This window comes from Bufo bufo, chromosome 7, assembly GCF_905171765.1.
Source record: "Bufo bufo chromosome 7, aBufBuf1.1, whole genome shotgun sequence".
Lineage (NCBI taxonomy): Eukaryota > Metazoa > Chordata > Amphibia > Anura > Bufonidae > Bufo > Bufo bufo.
This window is the reverse complement of record NC_053395.1, coordinates 27310399-27323005: the sequence shown is the minus strand read 5'-3', so window position 1 is coordinate 27323005 and position 12607 is coordinate 27310399. Positions and strand designations below refer to the sequence as shown.

At 45.4% G+C, this 12607-nt stretch overlaps 1 protein-coding gene across 2 annotated transcripts in view; it reads left to right on the top strand.

The window, feature by feature from the left end:
• The window catches only part of XPO6 (exportin 6), a 44317-nt gene that overhangs the window by 15375 nt on the left and 16335 nt on the right, over positions 1-12607 (top strand). The window contains exons 7-12 of one of the 2 annotated variants that reach the window (XM_040440282.1): positions 1789-2290; positions 4482-4608; positions 6178-6287; positions 6688-6796; positions 7589-7681; positions 10669-10738. In XM_040440282.1, coding sequence (XP_040296216.1) covers positions 1789-2290; positions 4482-4608; positions 6178-6287; positions 6688-6796; positions 7589-7681; positions 10669-10738 — 1011 coding nt within the window. The remainder of the gene's footprint in view (positions 1-1788; positions 2291-4481; positions 4609-6177; positions 6288-6687; positions 6797-7588; positions 7682-10668; positions 10739-12607) is intronic. The other variant, XM_040440283.1, reaches the window with a different exon arrangement.

Sequence of the window (12607 nt, the reverse complement as noted above, 5' to 3'; positions counted from 1 at the left end):
TCGGTCCGAATCCGCATTTTTTGCAGACCCATTCATTTCAATGAGGCCGCAAAAGATGTGGAAAGCACACGGTTTGCTGTCCGCATCCATACGTCCGTTCCGTGGCCTTGTAGACAAGATAGAACATGGTCTAGTCTTGTCCATAGGACATTTCTACAGGAGTTAAAAGAAATGGTGGCATGCACTCGGCCAGGACCCATGACTTGCAGAACGGATACGGTTGTGTGCATGAGCCCTTAGTATGCAATATCATTATCTCCTCACTACTTACAATGTTAATCCAGAAACTAGAAAATATTCTCAACTGAAAAAACAAGCTCTCCAATATTCCACCTGCATACATTACTTCTTTACTTCCATATTCCCTTATTTTTAGTCAAGCTGCACACATGAAGAATTTGTTTTTCTTTTCATGCAAAAATATAAAATTTCCCGCAAATGAACTGCGCTGGGCCTGGATGGATAGGTCGGTGCCAGCGGTGGGCAGAGTCTGCTGCGTGCTAATGACTTCTGCCTTGCTGGAAGCATCCTTGAGATGTGTAGCGTAATGATACGGACAGATTTCATGGGGGGAGAAAATGCCAGGAATTTGCAGTAATAAAGTTCCAAGTGGATGACCTTGAAACTACGAAGGAATGCAAGGGAAAGGGGCATTATAATAATAATAAAAAGGGAAAAAAAAATTCCGTAGCCATCAGCGGCTTTTATATACAGTAGATGTCTCCATTGGGTTGCACTCAGCCATTCTAGATCATTGGTCTCCGACTTGTAGCTCTCCAGCTGTTGCAGAACTAGGACTCCCAGCATGGCCTGACGGCTACAGCTGTGAGTTGTAGTTTTGCCACAGGTTGCAGATAGAGATGAGGTTGACCAGTGTTGGCTAACCTCCGACACTCCAGCTGTGGTGAAAGTACGACTCCCAGCATGCTCCATTCATTTCTATGGAGTTCTGAGAACAGCCAAGCAAGTGCGCATCTTCGGAGTTCTAGTTTTACCACAGCTGGAGCGCCGGAGGTTAGACTGTTCGACCTTTCATGGGGAGGCCATGTTGGAGGAGGATGTTGACCGAGCACCACTTGCCAGACATGAGCTCCAAGATAAAGACACTACCGGTCACTACAGGATAATGCTAAGCTCCAGGACTAGCGTCATAGACACTTAAAGAAGTGTTCCCATCTCGCAAAGTGATGGTATGTTGCTGTCTGTTTAGGATTGGTGGGGATCTGACCTCTGGAACCCCTACCGATCCAGGGAAGGAAGAGGTCGCAGTGCTAGTGTATAGTGCTGTAGCCCCTTCAAAGGAGCTGATATGTAAAGGAGCTGCAGCACAGACCCTTTCAGCAGAATTGAACCAGTGTAGTCGAAATATCGTCAGTCATGCAGTTACTGCCATATGGAGTTCGATAAAATGAGACTGTTCCCCCTAATGCCAATGACTTCACCTTCAACTGTCCCATGTGCATCTTCTTTACTGCTCTAAAATGTAAGATGAAGCAAGCAAGTTTTTTTTAAACTTGGTGCCATGGTAACAGACTACAACAAACCATCTGTAGTCTGATCCTACAATTACTCCGTTCCATCTATGCCTTAGTTCTTGCTAACCTGCTGAATGTATGTTGGCAAGTAGCAGATGGGAGCGTGACTACGTAAGGTGTTTGTAGTCTGTTACCATAGCGACAATGTGCAATAGTGAAGAGGCTGTCTGCATCATTGTAGGGGTCACTAATACCTGCAGTGATGCTTTCTCATTGGTCTGAATTATTTTTCTTCCCTTTTCCACCTTTGTAGAAGACCTCCTCAGTAACCTTGTGCACACCCCCGCCTTGGCAAAGCAGCTGAGCCAACCACCTCCGAGCCTGGAAGCTGAAAGTGAGCGTATTTGTGCCCTGGCCCTCGAGTGCCTCTCGCATCTCTTCAGTTGGATCCCCCTTTCCGCCAGCATCACCCCCTCCCTGCTTACCACAATCTTTCACTTTGCCCGCCTGGGTTGCGACACCCGGTCACGAAGGACTCATACCGTCAACAGCACCAATGCCGTCACCATGAACGGTGGTGGCAGCAGTAGCCCTCCCCTACCATTGACTTTGCCCACCTCTCAGCAAGACTGTAACCGACTGGGGGTCTTAGCAATGTCTTGTATTAATGAACTGATGTGCAAGAACTGTGTCCCCCTGGAGTTCCAGGAATATCTGTTACGCGTGTGCCAGCAGACCTTCTACCTCTTGCAGAGGATTACACGAGAGACGAATGCCCACAGTGTGCGCAGTCGCCTGGAGGAGCTGGATGAGAGGTACTCGTGGTTTTTATGGTAGCACGATTTAAAAGAAAATTCTGAATGTGAATGATTTTAAAGGGGACAGACGCATTCACTGTCTTATCTCCATGCAATAGAAAGCAAAATATAGCAACTTTTGCAAAAGATCAGTGTCCATAGCACCTTTGCATACCCATGTGTCTCCGTGGCAACAGACTACAAACAACCCCTGTGTTGTCTGATTTGCAGTCGTGCTTATATACATTTGGTAGGCAAGCAAAAAGGGACAGGTAGGAGTGTGGTTCCGGATCACTTTGGCTGGGAATAGTGGCAACAATTGGAATGACTTTCTCCGTGAGAAATCGGTGCAGATCTAATATGAAAGGGGTTATCCAGGATCTATAATGTCCCCCGTATGCCCAGGCCCATCACAGATGTGGTACCTCCTCGGCACCCGCATCGCTTCTCATACCGGCAGGGCCTCCGCTGCATCTCCCCGTCACATGGATGAAAACATCTGGGGCGTGGGGGTTGGGATGGGCAGCCAATAGCTGGCCACGACGGGGAGGAGCCTTCCTAGCATCGCCCTTTAATATTGACTGTCCTCAGGTATTGGTATTGCAACTCTGCCCCATTCATTTGAATGAGACTGAACTGCGCCTATGCCATGTGACCGATGAACGTGATGTCACATGGCTTAGGAAGAGCCTTTTCACACAGCTGATCGGCAGGGGCGCCAGGATTCGGACCCCCCCACTTATCAGGTACTGGAGACCTATCCTGAGGATAGGACACTTCAATATCAAAAATCTCGGACATTTCCTTTAGGGCTCATTCAGACGGCTGTATGCTGTCCGCAAAAATGCGGATCCGTTTTTTTGCATATTAGATTCAGACCTGTTCACTTCTACGGGGCCCTTTTTATCTTCTGTTCTACGGCTCCGGATAAAAAAATAAAACGTCCTATATTTGTCAGTGAAAATCAGGACGGGGCCCCATTGCATTCTGTGGGCCCACAAAAATGCAGAATGCAATCCGTTTTTTTGCGGACATACCTAACTGTCCGCAAAAAAAAAACAGGTCTGCATTTTTGTGGACAACATATGGCCGTCTGAGTACGATTCCCGATTACATGCTAGGATCCTAGAGGGCTGTATTACACCTGGAGATGGTCAGGCAGATCATCGCTAACATGCGTTCGTAGTAACACTAGTCAGCGAACATCTTCCTGTGTAAAAGTGCCACCGATTACCCAACGAATGAGCAAACGCCCGTTCATCGGGTAATCGTAATTTTTTTAAGCAGGCTACAAAATCGTTGCTTGCTGGCGACAGATCGTGCTGTCTAATCACGATCTGCTGTTGGCAAATAATGATTCTGTATGGGGACGAGCGATGGCATTAGAGATTGCTCTGCTCTTCCCCATACTGTGGAGGAGATCGCTGCATGGAATAGCTGGTGAGCAGGTGATTGCCGAAAGGAACGCTTCCTTCCCGATACAATACAGGACCTTAGGGTTGCATGAGATTAAAAAGATGGCACACTCAGACTACACGCGGGGTTTGTTTGTAGTCTGTAACCATGGAGACACATAGGTCTGCCTAAGAGCTGTATACAAAGGAACTAGAAGATTTTTAATATTGACTGCCCTGTCGAGCTACATTGAGACATTTAATTGATACTTTCCCTGTATTTCTCAGTAAAAGTTTAAGTATTAAAGAGAGAATCAGATACGAGAAGGGTCAGAGACTTTGTACCGGTCAAGTCGTTCTTCATTTGCCGCAGGATACGTTGTAATGTCCTTCCTTTTACGATAATTCTCACTACTTCAGATCCGTGGCATGTATCGTCCTTGCAGCTCAACAATAATTGCATTTTCTTTGCTATAAACCACATAAAAGCAGTGCCCTTCAGTGTGCAGCCTGGCACCAACCGATGCCATACCATAGGCACCGATGCTGGCTCGTTAGTGTTGTGACTTGTGATGCCCCACAATTTCTGGTCACCCCGATCTAATGAGGTCACGGCGTGCCCAAGGCCGTGGCGGCGCTTCTTAAGTAACCAGTTCTTTCAGGGTCATTACTGTATCTGTTATGTCAAGGAAGGCTGGATGGCTTCCATTACCCTCTGACACCCAGCTTTCCCAGAGTCCAGACCTGCAGATCTTTACTTGTGGCCGTGTTGGGGGAGTGGGCTTTTCATCGTTTGCCTCTTCATGTCGTTACAGTTATGTGGAAAAGTTTACAGACTTCCTTCGGCTTTTCGTTAGCGTCCACTTGAGGAGGATAGAATCGAATGCCCAGTTCCCTGTAGTCGAGTTCCTGGCATTACTCTTCAAATACACCTTTCATCAGGTAACGTGTTGGACTCCGCTAAGGTCCCTTTAAGGTTCAAGCAGTGTTTACCTTGGGCCTCACCCACATTGCAGAGCTGTGTCATACAGCGTCCCTGCGGCTTGTGCTGCCGAGCTGTAGACTTTGAGGGGATTCTGTCGGTTGCAATCTTTCTCAGATCTTCTCTTCTAGAAGCAACAACCCCGCTATAGTAAATAAGAGGGATGCTCTTGGTACAGTATGGTCCTGTAGACCATTCAAAGGTTGTCTGGAGCAGTTACATAGGAGGGGAGTAATCCACTGCCAGACTAATCTGGCGGTGGCTTATTCCTCCCCGAAAACAAAAAGGGTCTGGAATGTTTAAATTTAACTACCCAATGGCTACCTCTTTCATATAGCAAGTATCTGAAAGCTCCCTCCCTACAGAATTAGATGGATGACTGATCCCACCAAAATCATTAAGTCCGGTTGACATACATCTAATGTGTAGGTATAGCCCTTGGCCCCAAGCATTGACTGCACAGGGGTCTCCAATCATGAGTTCTTTATTTTTTGCCTTTAAAGGGGTTGTGCGGCAAATATTGATGATCTATCCACAGGATAGGTCATCAATATCGCTTGGGCAGAGGTCTGTGTCCCAGAAAGCTGCGGCGCTCACTGGAGCTCTTAAGAATGCGCCGGCCTCCTGGGCACTTGCCAAGCACAGCGCCATACATCGTATAGCAGCTATGCTTGGAATTACAGCTCAGCCCCTTTTGATTTAAAGGGGGCTGAGCTGCAACTAAGCGATGTGACCGATCTACGGTGATGTCGCATGGCCCGGGAAGAGGTCACGGCACTCAAGGAGCGCCCGGCTTCCTCTAACAGTTGATCAGTAGGGGTCCTGGGTGTCAGACCCCCACCAATCTGGTATTGGTGACCTATCCTGAGGATAGGTCATCCATTTTAATTCCCGGATAACCCCTGTAATGTTCAGGGGGTTAAATGGCTGAGTCGGAGGTTTGACTGTCAGGCGAGAATACACTCCAGGTCGCCGCAAAATCATATATAAGCGATCGGTAGTGAACAAAGGACATGAACCAGCGTGGAATAAAAGACTTGCCGCTGGTCCATCCTCCATAGGAGAGATCGGTCTGACTGTATGGCACCTGAAAAAAACACTCTTTTTGACTAAAGGGGGAGCAGCAGCCTTAGGCCTCTTGCACACGACTGTATGGCTTTTTCAGTATTTTGCGGTTCCCAAAAAATACGGATGACGTCCTTGTGCATTCCGTTTTTTGCGGAACGGAACAGCTGGCCCCTGATAGAACAGTCCTATCCTTGTCCGTTATGCCGACCATAATAGGACATGTTCTATCTTTGAATGGAATGGAAATACGTAAACAGAAGGTATACGGAGTACCTTCCGTTTTTTTTTTTTTTTTTTTTTTGCAGATCCATTGAAATTAATGGTTCCGTATACGGAAAGCAAAAAACAGAACGTAAATGGAAAAAAACCGTTCGTGTGCATGTAGCCTTAGATGTATATTTGTCGGGTTATTTTTCTGTCTCCTGCTCATGTACTTTATCTGTGGTATTTGCCTCCTGCAGCCGACACATGAAGGTTACCTCTCGTGTCTCGATATCTGGGCGCTCTTCTTAGACTATCTAACAAACAAGATAAGAAACCGGCTTGAAGACAGAGAGGCCATTATTGGCAGGTGAGGGTTTTTGTGATGCCGGGGGCTTACAAGGAGCTGAAGTTCAGTGGGAAGTCTTTGTGTTAAATGTGATTTCTGTCTCCCTCATAAGGCCTTCCGCAATATACGGGCACCGGCCATTTGTGCACCGCATCACTGTGGTGCGGTGTGGAACAGGGTTCTGTCCGTGCCTCCACACTGCAAAAAGGTAGTGCATGCAATACTCTTTGCATTGCGGATCGTGGAACCCATTCAAGTGCATGGGTCCTGCCTCCGCCTATGGTGGCCCTACGGTCAGTGCCCGTGTACGTTCATGTGCATGAGCCCAAAGGGAATAATAGAAAAAGTAAGAAGGACAGGTGGAGGGGTGTCTCTGCTGCCCTAGAGTCATAGCAGCATATTCATTTTGCATCCTTCGCAGGTACGAGGATGCCCTGGTGCTGCTGCTGACTGAGGTGTTGAATCGCATCCAGTTCCGCTACAACCAGACACAGCTGGAGGAGCTCGACGACGAGACGCTAGATGATGATGTAAGTAGTTCGGGCACAGTCACTGCTGCCCGCTTTTTGCTGCTGAAGTGTCTTACTGCCATGGTTAGATGTGCAGTCATGGCTATATATATATATATATATATATATACACATACACACACACCTGACTTGAGAAAGGTTCTGTGAGAGAACCGAAACGTTGTCACTTGATGTGTGAATAAAGAGCACATTTTTATTTTTAAGGAGTGCTGCGGATTTTCATTATTTTTATATATATATATATATATATATTACACTTTTAATGCATGTGCAAATGAGCTGTTAAGTGCAATGAAGGTGGGCCCAAGCTCCTCTGTGCATCCTTGCTCCTCTTGTATCCTCTGCCAGCCCCTCACTCTTTCTTGATGGACAGGGCCCGGCAAGAGGACTATGCAGGCGCCTTCACCCTTTCAATCAAGGAGAGAGAGGGGCTGACAGACAAAGCAAGAGGAGCAAGGATGCACAGAGAAGCTTGGTCCCACCTTCAGTGCACTCAACTGCTCCTTTTCAGATGCATTAAAAGTAGTTTTTCTCCAGAATGAACAAACAGATCACTAAGTGAAAGGCATCATTACATTCAGATAGACCTACAAGGCAGTGTGCCAGTGAATTTCCTGGTGACTGACTCATTAACAGAGCGGAGCTGCAGTACCACACACAACCCATGGACAGGGGGGGGAGCTGTGTGTGTTTTTTTTTTTTTTTTTTACGAAGAATGCAGACATGTTTTTCCCATCCTGTGCAATGTACTGTACTTTTGCACTGACCTGTGTGTTGTACGTTGTTCTACAGCAGCAGACGGAGTGGCAACGATATTTACGTCACAGCTTGGAAGTGGTGGCCAAAATCATGGAGCTGCTCCCCACACATGCCTTCAGTACTCTGGTAAATACTTTATTAATATTATTAATTATTATAATAAAATTTATACAGTCCTGATCAAAAGTTTAAGACCACTTGAAAAATGGCAAAGAATCCTATTTAGCATGGCTGGATCTTAACAAGGTTCCAAGTAGAGCTTCAACATGCAACAAGAAGAAATGGGAGTGAGACAAAACATTTTTTGAGCATTCAATTTAATGAAAACAACGAATAAACTGAAACAGGCTGTTTTTCAGCTGATCAGAAGTTTAGGACCGCACCTCCAAAAAAACCTAAACCCCCCCCCAAAACAGAAATCCAACTTCCAAACATGAACTCAGTTATGAGTAGCACCGCCGTTATTGTTTCGGCATGCTTGATACAAGCGTTTCCATGAGGTGAGTGGGAACATTTCTTCAAGTGGTGAAGACGGCCGCACGAAGGCCATCTACTGTCTGGAACTGTTGTCCATTTTTGTAAACTTCCCTTGCCATCCATCCCCAAAGGTTCTCAATTGGATTTAGATCAGGGGAACACGCAGGATGGGCCAAAAGAGTGATGTTATTCTCCTGGAAGAAGTCCCTTGTCCTGCGGGCATTGTGTACTGTAGCGTTGTCCTGTTGAAAAACCCAGTCGTTACCACACAGACGAGGGCCCTCAGTCATGAGGAATGCTCTGTGCCACATCTGGACATAGCCAGCGGCCGTTTGACGCCCCAGCACTTCCTGAAGCTCCATTGTTCCACTGAAGGAAAAAGCCCCCCAGACCATTATGGCGCCCCCTCCACTGTGGTGCGTAGAAAACATCTCAGGTGGGATCTGCTTGTCAGGCCAGTAACGTTGGAAACCATCAGGACCATCAAGGTTACATTTTTTTTCTCATCAGAGAATAAAACTTTCTTCCACCTTTGAATGTCCCATGTCTGGTGCTCTCTTGCAAAGTCCAAACGAGCAGTTCTGTGGCGTTCAAGGAGACGAGGTCTTTGAAGACGTTCTTTGTTTTTGAAGCCCTTCAGTCTCAGATGCCGTCTGATGGTTATGGGGCTGCAGTCAGCACCAGTGAGGGCCTTAATTTGGGTCGAGGATCGTCCAGTGTCTTGACGGACAGCCAATTGGATCCTCCGGCTCAGTGCTGATGAAATGTTTTTGGGTCTTCCACTTGACTTTTTTGTTCCATAACCCTCAGGATCATTTAAGAAATTCCAAATGACTGTCTTCCTGCGTCCCCCCTCAGCAGCGATGGCGCGCTGTGAGAGACCCTGCTTATGCAGTTCAACAACCCGACCACGTTCAAAAAGGGAGAGTCTTTTTGCCTTTGCCATCACAACGTGTGACTACCTGACAGAAGATGACAATGAATCCACATCTTTGCACAGATTTGGCCTTTTAAAGGCAGGTGGTCCTAAAATTTGGATCAGCTGAAAAACAGCCTGTTTCAGTTTAATCGTTGGTTTCATTAAATTGAATGCTCAAAAAATGTTTTGTCTCACTCTTATGTCTTCTTGTTGCATGTTGAAGCTCCACTTGGAACCTTGTTAAGATCCAACAATGTAATTTTTTGCCATTTTTCAAGTGGTCTTAAACTTTTGATCAGGACTGTATTTATTTATTTATTTATTTATTTTGGTCACAAACCTCTTAGAATTTTGCTCGAAAGCAGCTGATTGCAGATTGGAAAAACTGGTTCTGTATATAAAGACTGCAACAGGACCATAAGGGAACAGTTTACATGTTCTCAGTGTCCCGTGTGGAATTCATGTTTCGAGTCAGTTCACCCTTTACCTCCTGTATGTGCACCCTCGCCCCCTACATATAATTCACTTTTCATTCCTATCCTTGTGATACCCAAAGTATATTATATCTCGGGTGGGGGTGGAAGGCCGTAATGGAGCAGATGAAGGGACGTCTGGAGCCAGCGTGCATTGACTCCCTGGCTCCTATTTTCTTTATTTTCCGGTCTGCCGAGATCTTGATGTCCAATGGTCATGGATGTTTTCTTTTTACAGTCCAATTTCTGGTATTATAGCCTTTTTTTTAGTAAATTGGAGAATTTCTGGTAAGTGGCTTTCCCTGAACCTCCCTTCATTTGCTACTTTAATGTCCCCGGTGGGAGAAAGCTTCATTTCTTTAGGTAATTTCAGTGATCGTGAATTTTCATTAGCGGTAGATGAGCTGCAGGCTCTTAGCGCTGTGTGTTAGGAGGTGTACTGTAGGTCAGTGCCTCATCTCAGACATGGCTCTTTAGGCGACCATAGGTGTTGCCTTAAAGGGGTTCTGCAGTTTGGACAGTAACTTTTTTATATTAGAAGGGTTTCACAATAATACAGCTGATAATAAGGGATCCCCAGGTATCGGCTGCAACCTGCAAGGAAGCCTGAAGCACCACCACAGGGAAAATGAAGCATTGCACAGTTCTCATTGACATCAATGGGCAGTTTGTGTAATGTATGAATATGCCGGGTCCTCCAGAGCTAGAGACACTGTCTGAGGTCCCAAAAAATTAGGTCCCTATAATTAATACATTTTTTTGTAACGGATTATGCAAACGACCATACTGCTATAATGTAGCGAGTTTGGGTCAGCGGAGCTGCCGTCAGTCCATGCGTCGGCCGCCTCTCCCGAACCGTGTTTCCCGAGCATGGGCCCTGCATCCTAATAAGTAGAATGAAGTTGACCATTGGCATCCCTCAGTGGCAGTCCTCACATTTCTTTAGCTAGCATTGGTGGTTGGCTAATATGATAATGGCATATAAGTGCTGACGTGTCCCGATCCTTGTTTACCGGGCTCCAATCACTGGCTGATGTTGACTCCCTTGAGGTCATCGCTGCAACGGTCACAACATCATAAGAGGTAAAGCAAGAAACCAGGGCAGCATTGATGCGGCTGGGGATCAACGAGGTTTTCTTTTGTTGTGTGTGTTTTTTTTTTTTTTTTTTTTTTAGCATTGGTGAAAGATTTAATGGAACTGAAAAACACCTTTTAACTGTGTTTTTTGTCTTGGGTTCTTGCAGTTTGCTGCACTGCGGGGGAACTTGGACGTGTATCTCGGGCTACAGCAGTGCATCGTGACCACAGGGGGAGGTAAGTGTCAGTGGCAGATGTCGCCATGCTTTTTTTTTTTTTTTTTTTTTAATAATAAAGGGATCATATAGACTTGGGGTACTTTCACACTAGCGCTTTTCTTTTCCGGCGCTGAGTTCCGTCCTAGGGGCTCAAATCCGGAAAAGAACTGATCAGTTTTATCCTAATGCATTCTGAATGGAGAGAAATCCGTTCAGGATGCATCAGGATCTCTTCAGTTCAGTCTTTTTGACTGATCAGGCTTTTCAGAAAACCGTAGCATGCAGTATTTTTACCTCCGGCCAAAAATCCTGAACACTTTGACTGAATGCCGCATCCGGTCTTTTTCCCATTGACTCGCATTAACGCCGGATCTGGCGCTGTGTGTTCAGTCAAACCGGATCCGGCTTTTGCATGTTAAACCCGAAAAATGTGAAAAAAAAGTTAGTCCATAAATGGCGGATCCGTTTTTTCCAATGCATTTTTTCATTGTGATAAATCCTGATCAGGATTCAAATGTAATCTGTTTTCACACGTTTTTCCGGATCCGGCGAGCAGTTCCGGTGTCGGAATTGAACGCCGGATTTAAACAACGCTAGTGTGAAAGTATCCTTAGGTGGGGGAATCTACGAAGAGATTTGAGCACGAAGAGAATAGATCTCCGTATCGTCCCTTCAGAGCCTTCTATTTTTAAAAGGATATAAGATTGGCAAATATAAGATTAGATATAAGAATTTTTTGAGCAACCGATATGTCAGGGGTTGGGGGGATGGGGTAATATATGTAATGTAAGAATAAGATTATTGAATAATTATGTAAAAATTTGAAAAATGCAATAAAGATTTATTATTTAAAAAAAATTGGCAAAGGGACTGACGTGCAGGGTAAAGATGCCACAGGAAAACTGAATCGTGGGAGAAATTGTGCTGACAGGAGTGGGAAGTGATACTGGGGGAGGTGGAGGAGCAGAGGGTGTTTCAGCAGTGAGAGGAGTATTATCAAATCCATTTTAAATAAAATAATGTAGTTACAGAAGAAATCAATAATCAAAAGTAGTTCTGGGCTCCTGGTTGAAGCAATCACAGGCTGACCTAAAACGGCATACAGTAGCTGGGATGGTGGTCTGCAGGAAGTCTGTGGAGAACTTAATTCCATGGCTGCTGCCTTGCTTTAACCCCTTAAGGACTTAGGACGTACCGGTACGCCATGTTTGCCGAGTCCTTAAGGAGTTCAGCAGGCACCCTGTGACTATGCCTAGGGGTGTCCTGTGACCCCCTCCGCATTGCCGATCGCTACAAACCGCAGGTCAATTCAGACCTGCGGTTTGTAGCGCTTATGCAAGTTTCTGATCCCTGACCGCATCCTGCTGTCCATGGTGCTAAAGGCAGAGATCTGTTCAGACAAAGTGTGTGAAATACAGTGCAGTAGTACACTATATAGTGTACTGTACTGTATTATACAGACATCAGACCCACTGGATCTTCCAGAACCAAGTGGGTCTGTGTAAAAAAAAATGTTAAAGTGAAAAAAAGTAAAAATAAAAAAAACACTTATCCCTGATTAAAAATAAAAAATTAAAAATTCCCTACACATGTTATATATCACCGCGTCCTTAGCAACCCGATCTATAAAACGGTCATGTTACATTCCCCGCACGGTGAACGCCATAAAAAATAAAAACTATGATGAAATTGAAATTTTGCCCACCTTACTTCCCAAAAAAGGTAGTAAGTGATCAAAAAAGTTGTATGTACGCCAAAATAGTACCATTGAAACAGTTGTCTCATCCCGCAAAAAATGAGCCCCTACATGAGACAATGGCCCAAAAAATAAAAAAAAATATGGCTCTCAGACTATGGAGACGCTAAAAAGATTTTTTGGTTTCAAAAA